General features: G+C 39.7%; 1 protein-coding gene across 1 annotated transcript in view; it reads right to left on the reverse strand.

Annotated features, from left to right (window-relative positions):
* The window catches only part of rngtt (RNA guanylyltransferase and 5'-phosphatase), a 947,965-nt gene that overhangs the window by 799,574 nt on the left and 121,476 nt on the right, over positions 1 to 26,915 (reverse strand). The window contains 2 exon segments of the mRNA XM_028797536.2: positions 9,408 to 9,509; positions 12,119 to 12,228. Coding sequence (XP_028653369.1) covers positions 9,408 to 9,509; positions 12,119 to 12,228 — 212 coding nt within the window.

Raw genomic sequence — 26,915 nt, forward strand, 5'->3', positions numbered from 1 at the left:
TCACAGCTCTGCTGCGTCTCTCCGCCAAAGCAAACTTGATGGGTGATGCAAGGAACATTGTAAATGCAGGGAACAGGATTACTTGGCCATTAATCTGGCCACGACCCTGCCTGACTGCTGTGTCTGAGTATAGGAGAGTGGCAGATCCCGCTACAATAAATAACTGTACTGTTCCTGTTTCAAGCTGAATAAAGCTGGTTTTGCTAAAGTACTGAGACTCAGCCTCGTGTTTTGGGGTGTAAGACAGGGACTTATAGCACGACCCCGATCTTTTAGGATTCGCTTCTGTGGCGTCTCACTACACCGCTGTGAGCCTGCTGTTGTCCTACCCCGGCAACAGACAAATAATCTTACACAGATGTGGCAATCACGCTTCAGGACACACTTCAGCATGACGTTCCTGTTGGGTGGAGGGGATCCCAAAAGAGTTCAGAAAAATCATAATGTTAACAGGAAGAAAAGGATGATTCGGCTTCTGAGTGATAACTGTGCTGCCCACAACAGGCTTCTGCATTTAGATAATGTTCGCGTTGAATTCCTCTCACCCAATTGCACAGCAGTGCTTCAGCCACTGGATTTGGGCATCATTCGCACATGATGAGAAAAATTCTCATCAGCATAACTTGTAGACAGGAGAAGATTAAAATTAACGAGAAAGAAGCTATTGAAGTGATTGCAGACGCCTGGACGCAAGTTAAAGAAAGCACTATAGCTACAAATACAGAATCTCAATACAATGAAATTTTCATTACAACGAAATATTTTTTTAGGTCCCTGGAAGTTCGTTGTAATGGAATTTTACCTGTATATATATATATATATATATATATATATATATATATATATATATATATATATATATATATATATATATATATACACACTGTAGAAATAAACAAAAATGGCAAGAATAAAATAGGTAATGATAGAAGTAGCCAACTGAATATGCTTTTTACCTCTTTAGTTAAGAATGTCTAGTCAATCACTCCTATGCCAAAAATTAAGGTGATAATTTCAATAATATTTTTCATAAACATCTACAATCTACAGCAGATTCAGAAAGTATTTAGACCACTTCACTTTTTGGAGTGGGAATTGTCGTTTATGTAAAACAGAATTTAAATGGAAGTCTTCTTTAGTTGGATGATCAACCCCATCTTAGTGAAGACATCCAAAGAAAGAGGCCCCAATGCTGACAGTAATTCCAGTATTCATTTTTTAACAACAGTAAAAAATCAAGTTTACAGGGGCATATTACAGTCATGCAGGATACCAGAATATTAACTGAGCTAACCTTACTAATAATGGAGCGCGAGAGCAGTAGTTTGTAGACGTAATCTGTGACTTGTTTAAAACACAGCATGTTAAAGCACCAGCGCAACAGCAAGCCTGTCTAGATATAGAAATTTGTAATAATCAGGACAGAATTCAGGGTGTGTAGGTGATGGAACCACTAGGGTCAAATTACTATAATACAATACAATTCTCAATATTTTGGAAAAGCACACATACAAAGACTAATATTAAGCTTAACTTTGATGGGGCAAATTTTTAACAGATGCGGCAAAGTCTAAAAGACATAAATTGGGATAAGCTTTTAAGTGTAGAAATATCTGAGGAGGAGTGGAAAATGTTTAAAAAAGTTTAACATATGTAGCAAAACAGGTGCATCCTTACATTAGGAGTTTGTATCAAATCCATAGTGCGCAAGTAAGGAGATAAAAAAAGTAACTGCGAAGAAAAAAAAAAAAACAGCTGTAGGCGTATAAAAATAATAACTCCAATGCGAATCGAAGGGCACATGAGAGCAACCATTAAGAAGGATATCAGAGAATCTACAATGCAGTTAGAGTGGAAGTTTGCAGAAATGGCAAAAGAGGACCGAAACAGATTATTTCATTATTTTAGTGGTAAAAGAACAGTCAAGGAGGAGGTAAGGTGCATCAGGATTAATAAAGGGGAATTAAAATATACATACAGTATGGTGATATAGCAAATGCTCTAAACTTGCTTTTATATATATATATATATATATATATATATATATATATATATATATACTGTATATAAGTCTTCACGTGTGAGGAAGTGAATAACTTCCCAGCACTAACAGGAACTATAAGCTAAAATCTAACAAATCACCAGGACCAAATAATATCTATCCTTGAGTGCATAAGGAAATTAATGAAAACATATAAAACCTTAATGCATATTTTTAGGAAGTCACTGAACACTGGGGAAATTCTGAAGGACTGGGAAACAGCAAATATTATCACACTGCTGCAAAAAGGGTGATCAGGCAGATCCAAGTAATTAATGGATAGCAAGTTTAATGTGCATCACAGGTAAATTAATGGAAAGAATTATTAAGGAAAAGATTGAGCAACACAAATCAAAAACAGAAGTTTTAACGTACAGTCAGCTTGGGTTCAGATGAAGGAGGATTTTTTATTAACAAACTGGAATTCTATGAGTAAGCAATAAAAGAATATGACCAGAGAGCTGCATGGGATATTATTTTGTCTTGACTTTCACAAAGCATTTGATAAAGTACCACATAAGAGATTGGGCATCAAACTAAAAGAAGTTGGTAGAGTTGGTAGTAGGTGGGTGCAGAATTGGCTAAAACACAGGAAGCAGAGGGTTATATTGTGAGGAACCTTATCAGAATTGGCTGATGTTAAGAGTGGTGTTCCACAGGGGTCAGTGCTACAGCCACTGCTATTATAGTATAAACGATTTGGATAGGAATATACTGTAAGTAACAAGCTGATTAAGTTTACATATGATACCAAGACAGGTAGATTAGAAGATAATCTAGAATCCGTTGAATCATTACAGAGGAATTTGGGCAGCATACAGGCTTGGAAAGAATTGTGGCAGATAAAATTTAATGTCAGTAAATGTAAAGTATTACACATAGGAAGTAAACATTTTAGGTTTGAATACACAATAGGAGTTCTGAAAATCATAACTACCGTACACCCCCAAAAGTCGTTGGGGTTATGTTCCTAGAGCACCCGAGAATTGTGAAAAAACGCGACTTTTGGATGTGGTTTAAAAAATGCCTTTTAAATGCCTATTTTTATAGTTTAAACCCTAAATACAGTATGCCCCCAAAGCATTTTAATTTCGTTGCAAACTCAGCTTAATACATTAATACACTACCTAAAAACAGAATGTAAAGGTAAACCCACCTACTGTGCAGTACTGTACTGCTATGTCTCCTGCGGTGCTAGAATGTAAAATGCCGATGTTACCGCTATACGTACTGTAATTCATGCAAGTGCGTTTTCTTTGGTATGCACTGTCGTTTTTTTTGTTATAAGCAGAGTAAATAATAATTTCAGTTAATTAAAATACAGTAAAATGTACGGGTACTCACCAATGATGAATGATATTGATGATGATGATGAAGTAGCTGTGCAGTACGATGCAGAGGATTCAAAACTTCTCGGGTGGGGCCTCTTCTTCAGGAGCTTCAGGAGGAGTCGTATCTTTGGACGGGTTTTCTTCTGGTGACGTTTCGTACTGGCTTTTCTTTATACAGTTTGTCCAAATATTTATGGACCGAGACAACTTTTTTCTAATTTTGGTTCTGTACATTACCGCAATGAATTTTAAATGAAACAACTCAGATGCAGCTGAAGTGCAGACTTTCAGCTTTAATTCAGTGGGGTGAACAAAATGATTGCATAAAAATGTGAGGCAACTAAAGCATTTTTTTAACACAATCCTTTCATTTCAGGGGCTCAAAAGTAATTGGACAATTGACTCAAAGGCTATTTCATGGGCAGGTGTGGGCAAGTCCGTCATTATGTCATTATCAATTAAGCAGATAAAAGGCCTGGAGTTGATTTGAGGTGTGGTGCTTGCATGTGGAAGATTTTGCTGTGAACAGACAACATGTGGTCAAATGAGCTCTCCATGCAGGTGAAAGAAGCCATCCTTAAGCTGCGAAAACAGAAAAAACCCATCCGAGAAATTGCTACAATATTACGAGTAGCAAAATCTACAGTTTGGTACATCCTGAGAAAGAAAGCAAGCACTGGTGAACTCAGCAACGCAAAAAGACCTGGACGTCCACGGAAGACTACAGTGGTGGATGATCGCAGAATCATTTCCATGGTGAAGAGAAACCCCTTCACAACAGCCAACCAAGTGAACAACACTCTCCAGGGGTAGGCGCATCAATATCAAAGTCTACCATAAATAGAAGACTGCATGAAAGTAAATACAGAGGGTGCACTGCAAGGTGCAAGCCACTCATAAGCCTCAAGAATAGAAAGGCTAGATTGGACTTTGCTAAAGAACATCTAAAAAAGCCAGCACAGTTCTGGAAAAACATTCTTTGGACAGATGAAACCAAGATCAACCTCTACCAGAATGATGGCAAGAAAAAAGTATGGAGAAGGCATGGAACAGCTCATTATCCAAAGCATTCCACATCAGCTGTAAAACACAGTGGAGGCAGTGTGATGGCTTGGGCGTGCATGGCTGCCAGTGGCACTAGGACACTAGTGTTTATTGATGATGTTGCACAGTACAGAAGCAGTTGAATGAATTCTGAGGTGTTCAGAGACATACTGTCTGCTCAAATCCAGCTAAATGCAGTCAAATTGATTGGGCGGCGTTTCATGATACAGATGGACAATGACCCAAAACATACAGCCAAAGCAACACAGGAGTTTATTAAAGCAAAGAAGTGGAAAATTCTTGAATGGCCAAGTCAGTCAGCTGATCTTAACCCAATTGAGCATGCATTTCACTTGTTGAAGACTAAACTTCGGACAGAAAGGCCCACAAACAAACAGCAACTGAAAGCTGCTGCAGTAAAGGCCTGGCAGAGCATTAAAAAGGAGGAAACCCAGCATCTGGTGATGCCTATGAGTTCAAGACTTCAGGGTCTGAAAACCAAAGGTTTTTCAACCAAGTATTAAAAATGAACATTTTATTTCCAGTTATTTAATTTGTCCAATTACTTTTGAGCCCCTGAAATGAAGGGATTGTGTTAAAAAAATGCTTTAGTTGCCTCACATTTTTATGCAATCATTTTGTTCACCCCACTGAATTAAAGCTGAAAGTCTGCACTTCAACTGCATCTGAGTTGTTTCATTTAAAATTCATTGTGGTAATGTACAGAACCAAAATTAGAAAAAGTTGTCTCTGTCCAAATATTTATGGACCTAACTATAGGTTTCAGGAACATTGTGATGGGAAGTTGCTACATTGTCTCCAGTAGTGAACTGTTGGTACAATTTCCGTGCTTTCTCACGGATAATGTTACCATCCAAGGGATGTTCTTCTTCCTGCAGTCGGTGATCCACAATGCCAAGGCAGATTCCATCCTGATGATATTTTTATTCCTTACGGTCATTACCTTTTTGGCACTATCACAGAAACTTATAGATACAGTACTCCTGATCACTGCCTCGTTCTTCTTTATGTAGCGTGCGGTGCTTTCATTAATGCCATAGTGGCACGTGACTGTAGCATAACTTTTTAGTTCTCAGAGCAAATCAAGTAGTTCAACCTTCTCCTGGAGTGTTTTAAACTTCTTCTGGCGCTTAGGCTCAGTGCCAGAAGCCTTAGAAGGTGCAGGGCGATTCGGCGACATTTTGTGTGTTTATGAATAACAAAATGAATACAATAACAAAATGAAAAACACGAGAACACTCAGCTGGAGTCACGTCACAGGGCAGCAATCAATCAGCAGCAAGGAGAAATGAATAATGCTCTCGGATTGGCTACTTTCACCATCTCAAACCGCGTTTCCCTCAGCAGTTGCTTCCTGTTCTTAATAGAAGACCAATCAGATCCACTGCAGGGACTGCTGGGAGTTGCAGTTTCAAATTCTATTGGCTACTTTTACCATCCCAAGCCGCGGTTCTCTCTACTGCACAGTACTGCCACGAAAAAAGCCATAAAAAATTGCGGAGGATATTTGCGCTTTCCGCTAACAATTAATAGTTAGGTTCTAAGGAAAAATTCGCGAACCCTGAACCGCAACTTTGCAGGGGTCTACTGTACATCTTATGAGAAGGATTTAGGAGTCATATTGGACTCAACACTATCAATTTACAGACGAGCCAGGACAGCAGGGTATGAGTTACGAGAGAAGATTAATAGAGCTTTTTCAGTTTAAGCAAAAGGAGATTAAGAAGTGATTTCACTGAGTTATGTAAAATCATGAAAAAAATTAGTACACTGGACCGAGACTGATATTTTAAAATGAGTTCAAAAGAAAAAAAAGAAAGGAACACAGGGAAACAACTGGAAAATTGTTAGTGGTAAATTTCACACAAACATTAGGAAGTTTTTCGTCATACAAAGAACCATAGACACATGGAAAAAGTTACCAAGAAGTGTGTCAGACAGTAAGACTGTAGGGACTTTTAAAAATAGACTTCATGTTATTTTGGAGCATTTAAGTGGACAGGACTGTTCAGCTTTGTTAGGCTGAATGGCCTGTTCTTGTCTTAAATTTTCTAATGTTCTCTACAAGCTTTGTACACCTGGATTTCGCCCATTTATCCATTTTATTCAGATAGGATAAGCATCTATAAAATGATATCTTCAGGTCTCAATACAGATGTTTTGTTGTGTTTAAGTCAGGGTTTTGGCTGGGCCACTCGAAGACAGTCAGAGACTTCTCCTGAAGACACTCAAGTGTTGTATTTGGCTGTATGCTTCAAGTCACTGTCAAGCTGAAAGGTGAAATGTCACCCCAGTCTGAGAATGCATGCAGTCTGGAGTAGATTTTCCACAAGTACCTTTCTATATTTGGCTATATTTATCCTTCCATCAATTCTGACCAGTCTGTCTGTCACTATCACTGAGTAGCAAACCACAGCATGATGATTCCACCAAGACGAGTTGACTCTAAGTATGGTACTAGGCATAGTGCTTAGGGTTCTGCCCAAAGAGTTCATTTTTTATCTCATCAAAAAACTGAATCACAAGTAAACAAAGCTCTTTATCAACAAAATTTTGCCATCTGTATGGAAAAAATTAAGAAAGACTTGCATAGATGGCCAATCCTTCATCTCACTTTAGCAGGAAGAATCGATATTGTTAAGATGAATATCCTTCCTAAGCTTCTCTTTTTATTTCAAAACATTCCAATATACATTAATAGATTATTTTTTAAGAAATTAGATTCAACCATAACCTTATTAATTTGGAATTCAAAACATCCACGTATCCAAAGAACGACCCTACAAAGACCTAAGGAATAAGATGGCATGGCTCTACCTAACTTTCAATTTTTAAAGCTATAAAATCATGGACATGGACACAAATTAATGAACATACACAGGCTTGGTCCGCAATAGAAATAAAATTCTGCAGTACTTCTTTATATTCCTTGCTTTGCACCCCAATAAGTATAAGTCCTCGCCAATATACTAACAACCCAATTGTGCTTCACTCACTCAGAATATGGAACCAATGTAGGAAGTATTTTAAGATAGAGAAGCTTTTATCTGTGGCACCTCTGCACAAGAACCACCTTTTTCCACTCTCTCAAATATATGCAGTTGTTAATGTCTGGAAAATATGCGGATTAAATCACTTAGAGATCTGTACATAGACAACGTCTTTGCATCCTACGAACAATTACACTCCAAATTTAACTTTCCAGCAACACATTTCTTTCACTACCTTCAAATTCGGAACTTTGTTAAACAGAACCTGCCCAATTTTCCTCACCTCCCACCCACCTCTATGCCAGAAAAATATTGATCAGTCTCAAGGACTCAGATAGCATTTCCATAATATACATAACCATTTTACAGTCCCCCTCTTTCAAAGATCCATGAGAACAGTGAGAAAAGGATCTCTCACTCAACATCTCAGAAAAGGAGTGAAAAGTAGCAATGCACAGAATTCACTCAAGCTCCATATGCGCAAAGCATAGAATTATTCAATTCAAAATTATATATTGAGTGCATCTCTCTCATTTAATATTGTCCAAAATGTTTCCATGGCTTTCAGACAGCCTTGGTGTCACAGTCCCTCCTAATTCACTAACAGCTGTATTTGTTGTACTTCCAGAGGGGCTTAAAGTGGAGAAGGACAAACAAACTGTAATTGCCTTTACTACACTACTGGCACATAGACTTATCTTGCTGAAGAATCCTAACTCACCTATTCTAAGTCAGTGGGTAACTGATGTTATATACTATTTGAAACTGGAAAAAATCTAATTCGCACTTAGAGGGTCTGTACAAAACTTTTTCAGAACCTGGCAGGACCTAATCAATAACATTTTAGAATAAGCATTTAAATTAAGGAAGCAGGTTCTCTCCCCTCTTTTACTCCACTTATCTTATCCAAGTGGGCTGTCATATATGGTTGATTGATGAAGTGCTGCTGAGATGGTCATCCTTTCAAAACATCTTCCATCTCAGCAGAGGATTCTGAAGCTCTGTTAGATTGACTATTAGGTTTTTGGTCACCTTGCTATCCTGGCTACTCAGTTTGGACTAATGGACAACTCAGTGTAGAGTGCTGGTGGCTCCAAACTTATTCCATTTCCCAATTACTGAAGCCACTGTGCTACTGGGAAAACTCAAAGCTTTATACATGGTTTTATACTCTCTTCTTGATTTATACTGTATGTCAGCACAGTTTCACCACAGAGGTCTACAGGAAGTTCCTTGGACTTCATGGCTTGGTTTTTGTCCTGACATGAAGTGTGAATTGTGAGACCATATACTGTATACACAGGTATGTGCCTTTTTAAACTCCAATCATGTTTGTGCCATATCTCAAGGATAATTAAAGCAAATAGGATATATCTGATCACCATCTGTAGTACCACAGCAAAGAGTCTGAAATCTTATATGAATCAAAGATTTCAGTCTTTGATTTTTAATAGATTTAGAAAACTTTTCTAAACACAAGATTTCACTTTGTCTTTATAGGTTATTGAGTGTAGACTGAACAGCAAAAATGGCAAATTTATCCATTTAAAATTAAATCTACAAGACAATAACATATGAAGAACGTGAAGGGGTCTGAATATTTTTTGAATTGTATATAGTATCAAGAAGTACAAAAGCAGATGAATTAATAATTTATTTAGATGAATAATTAATTTATTTGCACCTCGAATAAGATACTTGAACAGAAGAAAAGGACTAAATAATAGTTCCCTATATTTCCTTGATATTTTATGTCTGTGCACTAATCCATTTAAATTACTGGTATCAAGTAGTGGAAAATAGATGGGCATATTTCACTAAAACAACTATGAAGGGATGTCATTATTAGAGCATTTAAAATTGAGCATTTCATTTTACAACTCATAAAACATACATTATTTTAATGGCAGCAATATTACAAGACCAATAAATAATTAAAATGTATATTTTGCAATATAAATTTAATAACTTTTTACTTACCGAGTACCATCAGCTTTCCAACTGACTTTGTATGCATTCTGTTCCAGTAGTTTGATGTTTTTTCTATCCATTGATACAGGCTGAGCTCCTGGGAAACCTGGCCTAGACATGAAACAAAACACTATTTTGAATTCAGAATATTTTTCTTTCCATTCATTTTACCTGGTCATAAACTAATAAGGTCCTCATGCTAAAAATTATTATTCTAACATTTCCAGTAACACAGTTGCAACAAAAGGATTATGTAAAATAATAAACTCACAGGCTCCTCTTCTATTTAAATCTATAACTTTAACCTCCCCCACCTACCTTTGGAGCAACAAAACAAGTAAATTAGCCAACACAGCTTAACTTAACACAGAAAGGTAGAGATGCAGAGGATAACTATTACTATCTATGATGGATTCTCCTTACACTCCAAACAATAAAGTCATTGCAAATTAATAATACATTATAAATAATAAACAAATTCTATAATCTTGCAATTCCTCAGACTTAAACTGAATCATCAATTAATGTACTGGTTTAAATGTTGCTACAAGTTTTTACATGGCAGAAAGCCTGGTTAGGTGCAAGTTGGCAACAGTGCAATAAAATAAAGCAGAACATAACTCAAAGTAAACATTAACAATTTATGCTGAAATTATCTTTTCTCCATGAAGGCTGTGGTACTGAGTTAATATCTAACTCTGAAACTATGCAAAGAAAAAAGGATAATCCAATCATAGATTTACCAGGTATCCTGAAAGGATCAATTTGTTTAGCCTGAAATGATTTCATTATTTAGTTTATAGAATACGATGTACAACTCTCCTGACATCAATCTCTAATGCATATGTGCCTTTGTGACATGTAAACTAATCAAATTATTACATACGTGGACTCAAACGTTTTCACATACTCCCTATACTTATAAACTACAATTTGAGATATGATACCCAGCATTGTTTGACTTGCCCAAAATTCATCTTTAAAGTGTCACTGAACTCCTAGCACAAGTATCTTCATTTCAGCTATAGCCAAGGATTACACCTTATTGACCTAATAGTACTCGTTAGCTCCAGCGACTCACCTGTTAACACTGCATGGAAGGTATCATTTAACTAGATTGCTGTCCTCCCAATTGGTACCTATCCGTTGGTCCTAGGGTTTCAACAGTAACAAGCAACAACCACATTTTGGCCATTGCAAAAGGAAGCTACCATCAGTGCTGAATTTCTAAACAAGGTCCCTTCAAATATTTATGGATGCAAGAACTGATCACATAAAGCGGCACCTGTTAATCATTCTTTGGACACCTTCACTACCTCTTTGGTTTTACTGGGCCTAGGCAGCCAATTTGTTCACCATATGAGCTAATTCACAACAAATGCAGTTGATAGCTAAGAACCTCTCTCTACTGAACGTCCATAACATAACTCATTATATTACATACAATTTAGTCATTCTTCCTTGAGCCAAGGAGTTTGAGTACCAGATGAACTTCTGTATGTCCATTTTTAAAACACTATTTGGCACTGATGAAATACTCCTTACATTCTTAAGGAAAATACTTTTAACACATTATGCTTACTCGCTGCCAGACCATTAAGAAGGCAAGTTTTCCACTGTAAATCATTCAGTTATAGTCTTTATCTAACAGTTAAATTCAATAAATATACACTACTCTAGTTTGGGCAGGACATTCCTCTTAACTATGCCATTTCACGTGTTTTCATTATTCCCCACATGACAATGAAGCAAAGAATAGACTAAAACATAAGCATTTGATACCATCTTGTTATCTTCAATAAAATATAGTATTCTGAAGTTATAAGCCACATGGAAGCAAATAACACTGAAATGATACCTCTCTGTAACTTGAACTTGCCTGCCAACACTAACATCAAATGAAAGCCACTTAAGCTAACCAACCATGGTGTGAAGCATGTTCAGAATAGATCCAAGAGCCAATGTAATGTACAGAAATGAGTCAAGCTACAGTATATCTTACCAGTACTTTTCAACTTTCCACAGAAGTGCCCATTAATTCCATGTCAGTAAACTGATATTCCACATTTCAACATAGTGCTCTGGGTATCTGTGTAACTTTGAACTAAGACATGTAAAAGATAGCATTAAAAATGAAAAGGCCTAATGTGAAATTTATAAATTGTGGATAATTCAATTATTTTTCTACGTGTACAAATAGCAGAGAATTCAAATTTTAATCTCCACTGCCAGCTTATCTTTTAATTTACATCCTTCAAAGATGTTACAATTAAACAAACTTTAGATTTAGTCTGTTTCAATCAATACATAACTTTACATCATTTTATTTTCCTCAAAAGAGTCATAAACCTCTTCTATCTTCATTTACAATAATTTGAATTGATATTTTACGTCATTTCCCTAATGCATTTTGCCTCATTTTATATTATTTCACTAAAAAATAGGTAAGAGTTTTTCTCTAGGTGCTTTTTAGTATTTCTAATTGTTCAATTAATTACAATGTCTTTCATTGATTAATGTAAAAGGCAGCGGTTTCAAATATTTTTTCTCATTGAATTAATTATTCACTGACAAAACATTCTTTGGCTTTAGTTACATTCCAAGTCTGTTTTCAAAATGCCTCTCATTTCAAATAATTTTTTTTTTTTTTTAAAAATGGTTCATTGAATAACAGAACAATTCACATTAGACTGACACAATTAAACAGAAAACATGCTTACTTATCCCATTCACAGAACTGCTGACATTTTCTCTGAATTTCCCCTAGTTTTGGTTGTGCCGTTAGTTGTGTGACACCTTTCACATGGACACCTTCCAAGAAAACTGCCCCCTGCAAATCACAAACACAAATATTTAGATTAAGATTTTCTAAACTTTTTTCCAGTATTTTTAGTACACTAAAAAAGGGAAAGCAGATTTGATATTCAGTTATACCACCATTAGAAAATATGAATAATTAAAACTTGGGAGTTGCCAAAGGAATAAAGACATGGCCAGGTGGTAATGTCCCACATAAAGCAATAAAGCCTGAAAAGGATGAGCGACTGAACGATACAGCATGAGTTGTAATTGCAAATATTGACCTGGAGCAGTGACTGTGGTAATGTTAACAAGGAAGAAAATCAATGATAATAGTAAGTGACAAATTAAACACCAGTCATGTTTAACACTAGAATCCCTGAAGCCTATGAAAAAAGTCATAATGCCGGGCCACCTTAAATTCCTTCACACCTCTTCAACAGTGTCAATCAGCACAAGCAGCAAACAGCCTGCTATCCCATCCCCCACTGAAAAAGCTGAAGTTCTGTTTATCTGGGTGTGAGGTTCCTGAAGTTGTATAAAGTAAATATCATTATATGCATTTCATGTGTGTTCTGTGTCTACAATGATCTGGATAAATATAGGATAACAGGAAATGCGAGGCAAGAAATGCTGAACACGTAACTAAAACAGAAACATGAAGTGTATAATGTGTGAAGACTGAAGTCCAAATATCAAATAAACACTTTCACAAAATGTAAAACAAAAGAAGTGCACCTTTATTCAAGAATATAATAAAAGAAAAAAAATATTCAATTTTTGCTTCTAACCCCGTTGCTTAATTAGAGAGCAATTCTTGCCAATAATTTAATTTCATGGCTTGTTAGTGCTTTAACTCTGCTATGTCAGCTCATTCTCATATCCTAGATTTTCTTCCCCTTTCTAAGGATATCATCCAAATAATTTTGATTCACTTTTTTCTCTTCACTTTCCTTCCAAGTATTTCATTAAACCCAATACTGCATGATAAATGCACACAGGTGTCAATGGTAACAAGCTAAATGGAGAAATGCTGGTCTCTTTTGTTATTTGCATGTTTTTGCTAATTATGAGGAATTAAAAACCAAGAAAACATCTGATTAAGACAGAAATAAGCAATAAGCATTCAAAATCTTAATGAGTGAGACAAGTGAAGCAGAAGTGTTACTTGAGCAATAAGGGCTTCTTATTAAGCAACTGGGTTGGAGCAAAAGCCTGCAGCCTCTGCAGCCCTCCAGGACCGTGACTGAGGACCCCTGTGTTAATGTGTCAGCTCTGTCAGACTATACAACATTTGTCATACAACCTAACTTGAAACTGTACCACCACATCAATGAGATCTGCAACACAATGTGACAAATAACTTGCGGAATGGTACTTTTTTATTTTTATTATTATTATAAATGAAGAAATCAGTTTTCACTGATGAAGCACCAAAACTTCAATTTTGTGCCATTACCCATATCTAATCATTTGTGAGTCACATCTAACATCCATCCATCCATCCATCCATTATCCACCGCTTATCCGAGGTCGGGTCGCGGGGACAGCAGCCTAAGCAGGGAAGCCCAAACCTCCCTCTCCCCAGCCATCTCCTCCAGCTCCTCTGGGAGGACCCCGAGGCGTTCCAGGGCCAGCCGGTAGATATAATCCCTCCAGCGTGTCCTGGGTCTGCCCCGTGGCCTTCTCCCAGTGGGGCATGCCCGAAACACCACCCGAGGGAAGCATCCAGGGGGCATCCTAACCAGATGCCCGAACCACCTCAACTGACTCCTCTCAATGCAGAGCAGCAGCGACTCTACTCCAAGTCTCTCTCGGATAACTGAACTACTCACCCTATCTCTAAGGGAAAGTCCAGCCACCCTGCAGAGAAAACTCATTTCAGCCGCTTGTATCCGCGATCTTGCTCTTTCGGTCACTACTCAAAGTTCGTGGCCATAGGTGAGGGTAGGAACGCAGATCGACTGGAAAATCGATAGCCTCGCCTTTTGGCTCAGCTCTCTCTTCACCACAACGGACCGTTGCAGAGCCCTCATTACTGCGGATGCCGCACCGATCTGTCTGTCAACCTCCTGCTCCATTCTTCCCTCACTCGTGAACAAGACCCCGAGATACTTGAACTCCTCCACTTGAGGCAGTACTGTGCTCCCAACCCGGAGAGAGCATTCCACCCTTTTTCCGGCTGAGAACCATGGCCTCGGATTTAGAGGTGCTGACTCTCATCCCCGCTGCTTCGCACTCAGCTGCAAATCGCTCCAGTGAGAGCTGGAGGTCACTGTCCAATGAAGCCAACAGAAACACATCATCCGCAAATAGCAGAGACGAGATTCTGAGGTCACCGAACAAGACCCCCTCCCCTCCTTGGCTGCGCCTAGAAATTCTGTCCATATAACTTATGAACAGAATCAATGACAAAGGGCAGCCCTGGCGGAGTCCAACCTCAACAGGAAATGAGTCCGACTTATTACCGGCAATGCAGACCGAGCTCCTGCTCCTCCTGTACAGGGACTGGATGGCTCGTAACAACGAGCCTTGTACCCCATACTCTTGGAGCACATCCCACAGGATGCTTTGAGGGACACGGTCGAATGCCTTCTCCAAATCCACAAAACACATGTGGACTGGTTGGGCAAACTCCCATGCCACCTCCAGGATCCTGGCCAGGGTGTAGAGCTAGTCCAGTGTTCCACGGCCGGGACAGAATCCGCATTGTTCCTCTCGAATCCGAGATTCAACCATCGACCAAACTCTCTTCTCCAGCACCCCTGAATAGACCTTACCGGGGAGGCTGAGGAGTGTGATCCCACTATAGTTGGAGCACATCCTCCGGTCACCCTTCTTAAAAAGGGGAACCACCACCCCGGTTTGCCAATCCAGAGGCACCGTCCCCGATGTCCATGCGATGTTGCAGAGACGTGTCAACCAGGACAGCCCCACAACATCCAGAGCCTTGAGGAACCCAGAGTGAACCTCGTCCACTCCAGGGGCCCGCCACCTCGGAGCTTTTTAACTACCTCAGCCCCTCTTATGGACGGGCCCCCCCCGGAGTCCTCCAGCTCTGCTTCCTCTAAGGAAGACCTGCTGGTGGGATTGAGAAGATCCTCGAAGTATTCCTTCCACCGGTCAATAACGTCTGCAGTTGAAGTCAGTAGGGCCCCATCTCCACTGTACACAGTGTTGGTGGAGCACCGCTTTCCCCTCCTGAGGCGCCTGACGGTTTGCCAGAACCTTCTCGGTGCCGACCGAAAGTCATTTTCCATGGCTTCCCCAAACTCTTCCCATGCCTGAGTTTTTGCCTCTGCAACAGCCGATGCCGCCACACACTTGGCCCACCGGTACCCCTCAGCTGCCTCTGGAGTCCCACTGGTCAACCAGACCCGATAGGACTCTTTCTTCAGCTGGACAGCCTCTCGAACCTTAGGTGTCCACTACCGGGTTCGTGGATTGCCGCCACGAGAGGCATCGACAACCTTGCGGCCACAGCTCTGTTCTGCTGCTTCGACAATGGAGGCCCGGAACATGGCCCATTCAGACTCAATGTCTTTCGCCTCCCTCGGAATGAGGTTGAAGTTCTGCCGAAAGTTCAGCCTCCCCCGCCATCTGATCCAACTTACCACCAGGTGGTGATCAGTTGACAGCTCAGCCCCTCTCTTCACCCGAGTGTCCAAGACATAAGGTCGCAGATCTGACGACACGATTACAAAGTTGATCATCGAGCTGCGACCTTGGGCATCCTGGCGCCAAGTGCACTTATGGACACCCTTATGCTCAAACATGGTATACGTTATGGACAATCCATGACCAGCACAGAAGTCCAACAACTGAACAACCCCTCGAGTTTAGATCAGGGAGGCTGTTCCTCCCAATCACGCCTCTCCAGGTTTTACTGTCGTTGCCGACGTGAGCGTTTAAGTCTCCCAGCAGGACGATAAGAGTCCCCAGGAGCTGCACCTCGCAGTGCCTCTTCCAGGGACTCCAAGAAGGCATAAGCGCAAACAACAGTCAGAGTCCTTCCCTCAACTCAAAGGCGTAGGGAAACAACCCTCTCGTCCAATGGGGAGAACCCCAACGTACAGGCCTCAAGCCGGGGGGCCATAAGCAAGCCCACCCCTGCCCGACGCCTCTCACCCACAGCAACTCCAGAGTGGAGCAAAGTGAACAATATCAATATTTATTATTCCTTCCTGCTTTTTGTCGATATACTGTATAAAATTGTAACTAATTTTCTATACAAATGTATGATTTAAACAAGCACTGACTACATAAATGTAAATGTATACTTATTTCCTTAAACTTTTTTTAGCCTGTGCCTTAGTTTCGGGAACAGTTAAATAAATCTGTTTTTCACTGCAACTCTTAATTTTTAATAATTTTAAATGGAATTATGAAGTACTGCAATTGTGAATATCAGAGTAATGGATTCTGCTTTCAGTCAGCATTGACTGAACCTATCAACTTTATCAATTAACAGCTCCAAGTGACAAAAGAGCAGCAAGCTGCAGTATAGACAATTCAAATTTTCTAGATTTCGCCTTAAGGTGAGTAGCTTATAGTACATGTCAGAGTAGTATCATTTAAAATGCCTATTTAAGCTTATATTATAACTGTTTAACTATTTTGAAGGACCAAGCATTCGTGTTAAAGATGGCTATACACCAAAAATTGCATTTGGGGAAATGCACAGTATTTAGTAGACACAACTGCTTCTTTGGGGTGTTATGTCATATCTCATTTCATTTCTTTGTTATCAATTATTTATTGAATACAGTACACCCCCAACATTCGCAGGGGTTACATTCCTAGAGCACCCGCAAATTGTGAAAAAGCCTATTTTTATAGTTTAAACCCTAAATATGCCCCCAAAAGCTGAAGAATGTGAATTTCCCATTGGGATTAATAAAGTATCTATCTATCTATCTATCTATCTAAAACACTTTAATTTAATTTCAAACTCAGCTTAATACATTACCTAAAAAAATGAATGTAAAGGTAAACCCGCATACTGCACAGTACTGTACTGCTATGTCTCCCGCAGTGCTAGAATGTAAAATACCGATGTTACCGCTATATGTACTGTAATTCATGCAAGCATGTTTTCATTGCCAGAAGCCTTAGAAGGTACAGGGCCTTTCGGCGGCATCTTGGGGCTTTAAGTCTTAAACTGCCACATACTTGGGGGTTCATGCATCCCTGGACGCCAAATACTTTTTTGCTGCACTTTAAGTAAACATCACAATTCACAAAGAAAAAGTGAAATTTTAATGGAACACTTTTTTCATGCAAAGAGCATCACGATTACTGCAACACTGATCATTTTATACACTGCTAATGAACTGTAAAAACTATTTAAAAAATACTGGAACAATATGTACAAGGTGTAACTGACACCATGGATGAAATCACTGAGCCAACTGTACTTGAACTGGCTGCACGCAAGCACAGAGAGGTAAGCATTGATTCTGGCAGGCTACAGTGCAGCAGCTTAATCCCAGAGACAGTCAGGCTGCAGTGCTGCGGGGTGTCATGCTTGGGTCACAGAATTGTCCAGAATCACAGGAGATTGCAGAGACAGGAACTTTATTCAAACATTTCAAACAGACACGTCTCTTTCAGAAGTTAAACGAGCTCAGTATTCAGTTAGTTATCGATTAAAAGAATAGGCAAACATCATAGGGGAGCACAACGGGAGCAGGACCCACAACAGGAGCAGATGATGTCTGGGGGAGGAGAGAGAAACAAAGCAATCAGCCAAAAAGGACACGTGCTGTTCAGGCTTTTAATTATGCATAGCGTTGCGCGAGAAGCATATCACGCGACACAGCAGCTGCAAGTATGTGGGTATGCATCACAATCAATCAGCAGCAAGGACAAAATGAATAACGCTGTAGCAGTCCAGTGCCGCTAATATTCACACCATCAAGAAGACGGCAATTTATTTATTTTTATGGTGGAGAATCCAGGGACACACCCTGCCTTGGCCAGACCCGCACGCACTCACAAACAGAGATAAAAACAAAGCAAACCGGTAATCAAACAGCAAATAAAGAATGTAATGAAAACAAATGAAATAAATGAAAACAACGATACCACCCCTGTTCCCCTTACGGTGATTACACATTAAATACAACAAAGCACAAACAAAACACACAAGAGTAAAACCATGAAAAACGGCAACAAATTAAATGTAATGATGAAAATAGATAGTCCTACCGCTAGTTCCTGAAATAGTGAAGACGGGTGGACAGGTTCAGGAGTGCTCCTTTCTTTGCAGGATGGCCATGAATCCACTTACAGTCCTCATGTACACAGGCAGACGGCAGACAATCCAGACGCACGAAACGATCCAGGACAAAACGAGTAAGTACAGTGTAACCCAATAGAAGGCAGGCAGACAGGAACTTGTAACACAAATTACAAAAACTTTTTTTTTGCTTTTGGTCACCGGCCCCCTTTTTAAAAGCCGCACTGACATCCTTTGACCCCAACAGCCCCAGCACCCTCAGCAGAAGACCAATCAGAGCCACTGCAGGGACTGCTGGGAGTTGCAGTTTCAAATTCTATTGGCTACTTTCACCATCCCAAGCTGCGTTTTCCACTACAGTTTCTTCCTAGTCTCTCTACAGTGCAGTATTGCCACGATAAAAGCCATAAAAATTGCGGAGGATATTTGCGGTTTCCACTAACAATTAGATAGTTTCTAAGGAAAAATCAGAGAATGACTGAAGCCATGATCTGTGAACCGCGACTTCACGGGGGTCTACTGTATTTTAAAAATGGTAAATTATACAAAATTACCTAGATTATTTGTAATGGAAACTTTACATCTGAGACAAGAGGCCAGGGATGTCACAGGAACTGATAATTTGCTACCAAATTGACACCAAAATGTCAAAAGTCTAACAATAATAGCTTTTTTAGGTATGTTTGTATATAATGCACAACGCACCTGTTGTGACAGCCTGTGTCCATCTGTCTGTATGAAGCAATTCAGGTTTCAGTGGACCAATTTTGTTGAAATGTGGCACACTTATTCCTCAAGGAAATTTTTCAAGACTTTTCATCAAGATATTTTGAACAGATGACGCTGTACACAGTTTTAAAATTTTAAAGTGTCCCATTGAAAAGCATTGGCAAATTTGCAAATCTCGTCAATCTTAAAGCAGAGAAACATTCAACTACTTCAGATAGTTTTCTGTTTCAATTTTACTTTGACAACAGTTACACCAACTTGCATATTTTATATATTTTCTTCTTTTCACCTTCGATAGCCGCAGACTGCATGCACGGGTAGGAAGTTGCTGTCAGTGGCTGCTTGCATGGGTGCAGCCGCAATTCTCCATCAGCAAGCTGATATGGGGGTGCGCGGGGAACATCAGCAAGTTGTTTCTGCTTTATGAAGTCTTCCCAACAGTTTTAGCACAAACAGAAGAAAAGCAGTCCACCTGCATTTCACCTCTACAGATGCTTTAAGTTGTAACAGATACATTAAATGATTTTCTTAACCATACAAGTATAAAATGCAAGCATTGAAAACAAAAGGTTAACTAGATATGAATGTAGTACCCAGAGGCATGCAATCCGCTGTGCACAGAGCTTATAATCATTTACTTACTATTTACCTTACACTAAAACAACTCCACATCTCCATTATCTGCAGTTTAAAATGATTCACTATTTTACTGATACTATAATGTGCTAGGGGTGATCAGATGTCCTGGTGAGAGCAATGGTCCCAATTTCAGGCTATGCACCCTGATAAATAACTGAAGAATATCAAAATGTCTCAGTTTTAGCTGGGGGCTCATCTAATAAAATATTGCTCTGATGACACAAGCATCCTCACAATATATTTATGAAACTCCAGGGGGCACAACACCCTATAACAATAACATGGTCAGAACTGTGGAGGGGAATTTTTCATTAAGAACTTGTGTTGAATTTAAACAGCATCACAAGACAGACTAAAAAGCAAGCAAAAACAGACAGTACTGCCATTTATTTGTTTATACTTCAAGCACAATATCCATAAAACTCCAAACCTCAGCTATACCATGATTTTCTAACAATGAAAATAATAAATAAGAGAGGACACATACTAGAAACAACTATAAACTAATCATCCTTTGCTAATTAAACAATGATGCTTAGTAGCTCTGCATGTCGATAAAGTCACTGTATCAGTACAAGTTGAAAGTTATTAAGAAACAGACATTTTATAAGATGAAACAAAAGAATTTTGAAGAGTACAGATAAATCAGTCCATCACAGCTTATCATGTCCTATTCCCTTATGCTTCCAAATTATTGCCAGACTGACAAATAAATTGCACAAGGATACTGCATTCAATTAGAATAGTTACTAATTTGTTTTGGGAAACTAGTTTTCTGAAAAATTAAATATGTCTAAATATGTCTAAATATTAATGTATAACATTTATGCAAAATTTACCCTGCTTTTCACTTGCATTTTGTCATTTTGCTGGTGAAAAATAATATAAACACTGGTATTTGTAAGGTTTCATCATAAACAGTATTATCTGGCTACAAACATTCCATAGCACAGCTATAATAATTTGTTATGTTCATGTAAAACTTTGTAATTATTTACATTAAAATTTACATTAAACATAATTTGCCATATTTTTACCTACAACTGAACTTTCATAGGTCCATTTGTGGTGATTTTGTGAACTCTTTTAAGATATCTAGTAATAAACTTAGTTTACAGTAGCATCACCTACAAATTTAACACTACAATTACCAGAGTCTACGAAAAAACTCGTAGATCTGGCCCACCTTAAAACCGTTCTCACCTCTCCGCCAGCGTCTTTTGTCTTTTAATGTGCCAATTAAGACAAGCAGCAAGCAGCCGGCTATTCCATCCCCCACCGTCGCAGAACGTTCACTAAGGCTTCCCAGCTCATGCCTTGTTTGATTATCTGGGAGTGACTGAACTGCTGGAGTTTTAGAGTGGAAATAATAGATTGTTATTTGGAACACACGCATTTCATGTGCATTCCGTTTCTACAGTAATCTGTGTAAACACATTGTTAAAACCGAAACTTTTTCATATTTTAGTAATAAATGTTACAAAATGTAGGCATAAACTATAGAATGTATGAAGCCTGAAGTCCAAAGATCAAATAAACACTTTCACAAAAGGTTCAAGAACAATTCAACACCTTCTGTGGCGTAACGCTAAGATTTGCTGACTCAAAGAGCAGCATCCCTGCCGTGCCTCTGAGACCCGAGTTCGATTTCCCACTGGAGAGAAAGTGTAATTTTTTTTTTTTTTAACCTCAAATGGACATAAAATTTCTAAATTGGTATGCACTGTAAATCGTTAAATTTAAAATGTTGATCGCGGTTATTTCTGTTGATTAATTCATGCTTTTTACTTAGAGTCAGAACAGGAGCTTATTCAGCTTCTGGATCTGACAGCGCCAGTATAAATTCACAACCGATCTGAAGCTGTTCGTTTTCAAATAATATTGCATTACTTCGACAATGTTTTCTGATTGGTACTATTCGCGTCATAAAATGATTTCTTCAAAACATCACATATATTTGTCTCTTTCTTTTTTTAAAATGTGCGTTGATCTCCGCCAGCATGTTGTAGCACACAGCAACTGGCCACCTGCATGTTCTTGTGCGCACTGAATAAGACAGGACTATATGCAATCATCAGATTCAAATGTTAACAGTTCACACACACTTTCCTACATTTACAACGTGTGTACCTGTTACAATGTACACACTTCTGTCTATGTTGTGGTTTCTATTACACACCTGAAAGAAAGAGACAATATATGTGAAAACATCCTCGCACTAATGCAATATTATTTGAAAACGAACAGCGTCAGATCGGGTGTGAATTTATGCTGGAACTGGAAATTCTCTGATGTGGAATCAGTTCTGTATGGTTGTGGGCATGGGTGTGAGTGGTGGACATAACTGGGAATTACTGTGAACGTGAGTGGTGTTTTGAGATAATGAATAGAGCTGCAAATTACAGGGAATTCTCAGATGTGGAATTCTCTGATATGGCAAGATAAAACCAGACACACAAACATAGGTGAATCAGTTGTGCTTGATTATTATTTTGAGCAAACAGACACCGCTATGGCCACAGCTCTGTCACGAAAGAGAAGGCTGTCCCCTTTGGAGGCTTTGGCTCTGCTGCAAGAAATGGATGATTGCGACTCAGACGGTGGTGAGGAACTTATTTTTGATATCGAGGAAGACAACGAGACAGACACAGAGGAGAGCCCAGATGAGGATTCTATATCAGAGAATGAGAACAGAAGCCCTTCCAGCAAGAAACATCCAGTCCAACATAAGAACAGCGCAGCTGCATAAAGGCAAAAGATGGAACGATTTGGATACAAAAAAATAAACATGTAATGCCACGAAAACTGCACACAGACACTTCAGTTCGCAAGCATTGGTACGAGAATGCAGTCACAAGTACACTGCAGAGCTATAGCACATCTTTATGTAAAAACAGCAGTGTCAGATGGAGAGCGTCTGATGATTGCATATAGCTCTGTAGTTATTTCTCTTTACTATGCTTTCCTCTGCATGTCCTGGAGTACAAAAGAAACAGCATACAGCAACATGTGGGGACTGGCAAGATTGGGGAAAAAAACACACGGTCACTGATTAGAAACTGCAAGATGTTATGCAAATGAATATGAATAATATGAACTAGCCAACCCGCGGCGTAGCATACACCGCATAATTATGTATTGATGGGTGAACACTTCCTGAACGACACAGTTGTCCAAATGGGGTGGGTTTGTGGATACCACTGTGAGTGAATGAAAAGATGAACCTCTGGAGACACCAACATACAACTGTCCGTGACTGAAAGCGGGATCATCTGTGACGATGGAGGCCACGCTGGTGAAAGTTACTTCGTCGGTAGGGATAAGTTTCAGCACTTGTTCATTAAGGTGTAGCGAGTCTTCGTTGTTGTCGCTTAATATAGCTTGCGTACTGAGTTGTTCCGGAGTCACAGTTGAGAAACACTTTTTCAATGTCTTTTAAGCAGAGGGAAAAAATTAACATGTGAAACATCCATAATGTAATAAGCCACCAAGAAAAGTAACATTGCAACAATGCACGCTACGATCCAATCACTGTAAACAGAAGTGAAAACAAAATCGAGCCCGGTGCATTCTTTAACTGCCTTGTAGCGCAGTGGTAGTGTTGCTGCTTTGCAGTAAGGAGACTATGGAAGATTTTGGGTTCGCTTCCCGGTTTCTCCCTGTGTGGATAGCGCTTTGAATACTGAAAACACTGGTATACCAATGTAATGAAGTATTCTTATTCTTATGCGTCCAGCGCTTGCTCTCTCTCTCTCGCGCGCGCGCGCGCCTGTATGTGTGTGTGTGTCGCGCTCTCTCTCTTGCTGCACGTGTTCCTGCAGGCACACCAGTAAGTGAATGAAAAGATGGAACTCTGGAGAGAGCAACATACAACTGTCCGTGACTGAAAACTGGTTTTGGCAGACACATGCACATCTTTTTGAAAGTTTGGCCCTGTGCCTTATTAATTGTCATCGAAAAGGCAAATCTAACAGGAAATTGTCTTCGTGTTAAAGTAAAAGGCAAATTATCCGCGACAAACTGTTTTACACGCTGCATACCAACCCGCGGTGTATTATACGTCGCATAATCATGCCGCTTTTTTAATGTTTTTTAAGCAGAGGGAAAAAATTAACATTTGCAAAATCCGTAACGCTGCTTTCAGTAAGTACAATGCACACGCGTTTAATTTGTCGGCCACTTTTTGCCAGCCGTCTTTTCTGGTTTGGGCTGCTTTTGCAGTGTTACCGCTTGTGCATATTAAATCTTGAAATCCTTCGAGTAACTAATTAACTAACTAACACCCACCCACCCAGCTTGTGAGAAAAAAATGCGCCCGTTCTTTCATCATTTTGTTGCAGCCTATCAAAGACTTGCTGATCATGTTTTCTAGACTCAATATACATTGGTTTTTCACTCAGAGCGGGAGCGCGCATTCATCTCGGATTATTACATCCTGCTAGACCAATCTGCTACACGGCTGCGTTTGAAAAACCGACTTATCCCTGATGAGTTTCACCAGCATTAATGATTAGGAATCTGGTTGGAACAAAACCCTGCATCCACAGGGGTTCACCAGGACCGAGTTTGGGAAACACTGCTGAACACAGACGAAACCGACTCAGGTGAGGAGTTGGGGCGGGCAAAGTGGTTGCAGCTATTGATTATTCAGTGTTATTTGCCTGGGTGTCTGATCTGCTCGACAGGATCATAAATAAATGGAAAACAATGTGAAGGCAATGTCACAGGTGATCCTGTGGTATAGCGGGTCCACAGCTCCCCTTCAAAAGGCCATTTTTAAATAAATAATCATCACACTCACAGCGTAGCGAGGGGCGTGGAAGTGTGGCTGAAACGGTTTCTGGGTGGAGTCGTGCTGTGGGCATTTCTCCCCTGTGCAGTGTGCAAGTGAGTGAGAGAGAGAGAGAGAAAGCCGGTACATTAGAGTGAGCGAGAGCTGGCTCGAAGGCAATGTGTTCCTGTGGTATAGCAGGTCCATAGCTCCCCTTCAAAAGGCCATTTTTAATCAGGCGACTGACAGTAGTGGAGTCAGGCACAGAGAAGGTCAGCTGCTGAGAGAGCGTCTCAACTGTTGCAGGGCCTGCATCGGTGAAGCAGGTGAGACGCTAATGAAAAAGAGGCACAGGGCTTATTGGTTTTTAAAGACTGCTTCCTTCATTGTGTTTTAACCTCAGTTTTAAAGGATTGCGCGGCTCTCTCTCTCGCGCTGCCTGTGTGTGTGCGTCTGTCTCTCTCTGGCGCTGCCTGTGTGTGTGCGCAGCTCTCTCTCTCGCACTGCCTGTGTGTGTGCCTCTGTCTCCCTCTGGCGCTGCCTCTGTGTGAACCAAGGTTCCACTGAGGTTGACTAATGAAAAGTCAACGTGGCTCAGAGCTGCATGTGGACTGTGGCACAGACAAACAGAAATGACGGCATGTTTTCCGAGGAGTCGCGTCCGAGTTGGTGGGCATGGCCGTGTGAGTTTTCGTCGTATCCAATGGTCTTAGAGTTGGTGGGCGTGGCCGCTTCCTGCGTGCTTTCATTGGTGTCTTGCCCGCTCTGGCGGCAGCTTAGAGAATCTATATATGGCTCCTTCCTGCGTGCTTTCATGGGTGCCATGCCGCTCTGGTGGCGGCTTAAAGAATTATATATATAGATAATGTTGCATCCGTGCCACAAACTTTTCCGAAATGTACTATACAGGTCATAAAACGAATAATTACAAATATCATACATACCTATGTCTCTGTTTTTTTTTTTGACATCATGGACCATAAGGTGCATACTAATTCAGCGTGAGTAGGAACACTCAATAAAACTGAATAAAAAGAAAATCAAGTGATGGTGAGATACGAAGAAGGCAGAATCGCCAGTGTTTGTGTGTCAGATCCCTTGGTAGGGGGGCGATAGTATGTATTGTGATACACTGCAGAGCTATAGCACATCTTTATGTGAAAACGGCAGTTTCAAAGGGGGGGGCGGGGGGGGAAGGATCCTGAATGCGACTGAGAGAACGAAAAGTAAATAAATAAATCAAAAAAAAAAACAAAGCTAACCTTTACAAGTATCATAAATTACACCGGCTGTTACAGACTGAAATCAAATGTATGTTTTTATTCTAAAATAGTAAGAATAAGAGCAGCTCACTTCTCAAAAGGGAGATGTGCAGGATCGAACTCGTGACCTTTTGATTCCCAGTCAGCAACTGATACTGTTGCGCCACGGCGGCAGTCGTAGTAAATGCGTGTCAATGTCGCACAATAAGGCGGCTTTTTTTTTTTTCTGCAGTTATATTTTTGAATAAAAGCACACTTGTTCTGTTATATTTGTACCTTTTGTGAAAGTGTTTCTTTTATATTTGGACTTCAGGCTTCATACATTATATAGTTTATGCCTACATTTTGTCATTTACTACTAGAATATGAAAAAGTTTCTGTTTTAACAATGTGTTTACACAGATTACTGTAGAAATGCATGTGTTCCAAGTAACGATCTATTATTTCCACTCTGAAACACCACTTCACTCCCAGATAATCAATCAAGGCATGAGCTGGGAGAAGTTCGTACACGTTCTAAGTTGGTGGGCGGATGGAATAGCCGGCTGCTTGCAGCTTGTCTTTATCAACATATTTAGAAGACAAAAGACGCTGGCAGAGAGCTGCGAACGGATTTAAGAAGCGATTTAAGGTGGGACGGATCTACGAGTTTTTTGTAGGCTCTGGTAATTCTAGTGTTAGGTAATTTTTCAGTTACATTTCCCTAAACTGTAAATTATTTATATAAACTGAACAGAGATGAAGCTTCAAAAATGGATGTTTTAGGGAATACATTCTTGACCTCGGTTGATTCAGAAATGCCCAATGTTTTCTGTGATTAAGCCAATCCTGTGCCAGTCTACACATTACACCCTGAATCCCCACTCCTTTCATTCCTACAGTGTTCCTTATCAGAATTTCTAAGTTATCATCATAATCAATAGTTTTTGATGATCCATTACAACAATTTGTGTTTGCTGCTACTTCATTTGGTTTCTAGTCTTTAACACAATAGCCAGTTTGTCTTGATTTTTAAAAAGTACACATAAAGGATTTAACTATATTATCACTGGCTTCTCTAAGCACTCTTGGTTAAA

Source organism: Erpetoichthys calabaricus, chromosome 3, assembly GCF_900747795.2.
Source record: "Erpetoichthys calabaricus chromosome 3, fErpCal1.3, whole genome shotgun sequence".
In the NCBI taxonomy this organism is placed as follows: domain Eukaryota; kingdom Metazoa; phylum Chordata; class Cladistia; order Polypteriformes; family Polypteridae; genus Erpetoichthys; species Erpetoichthys calabaricus.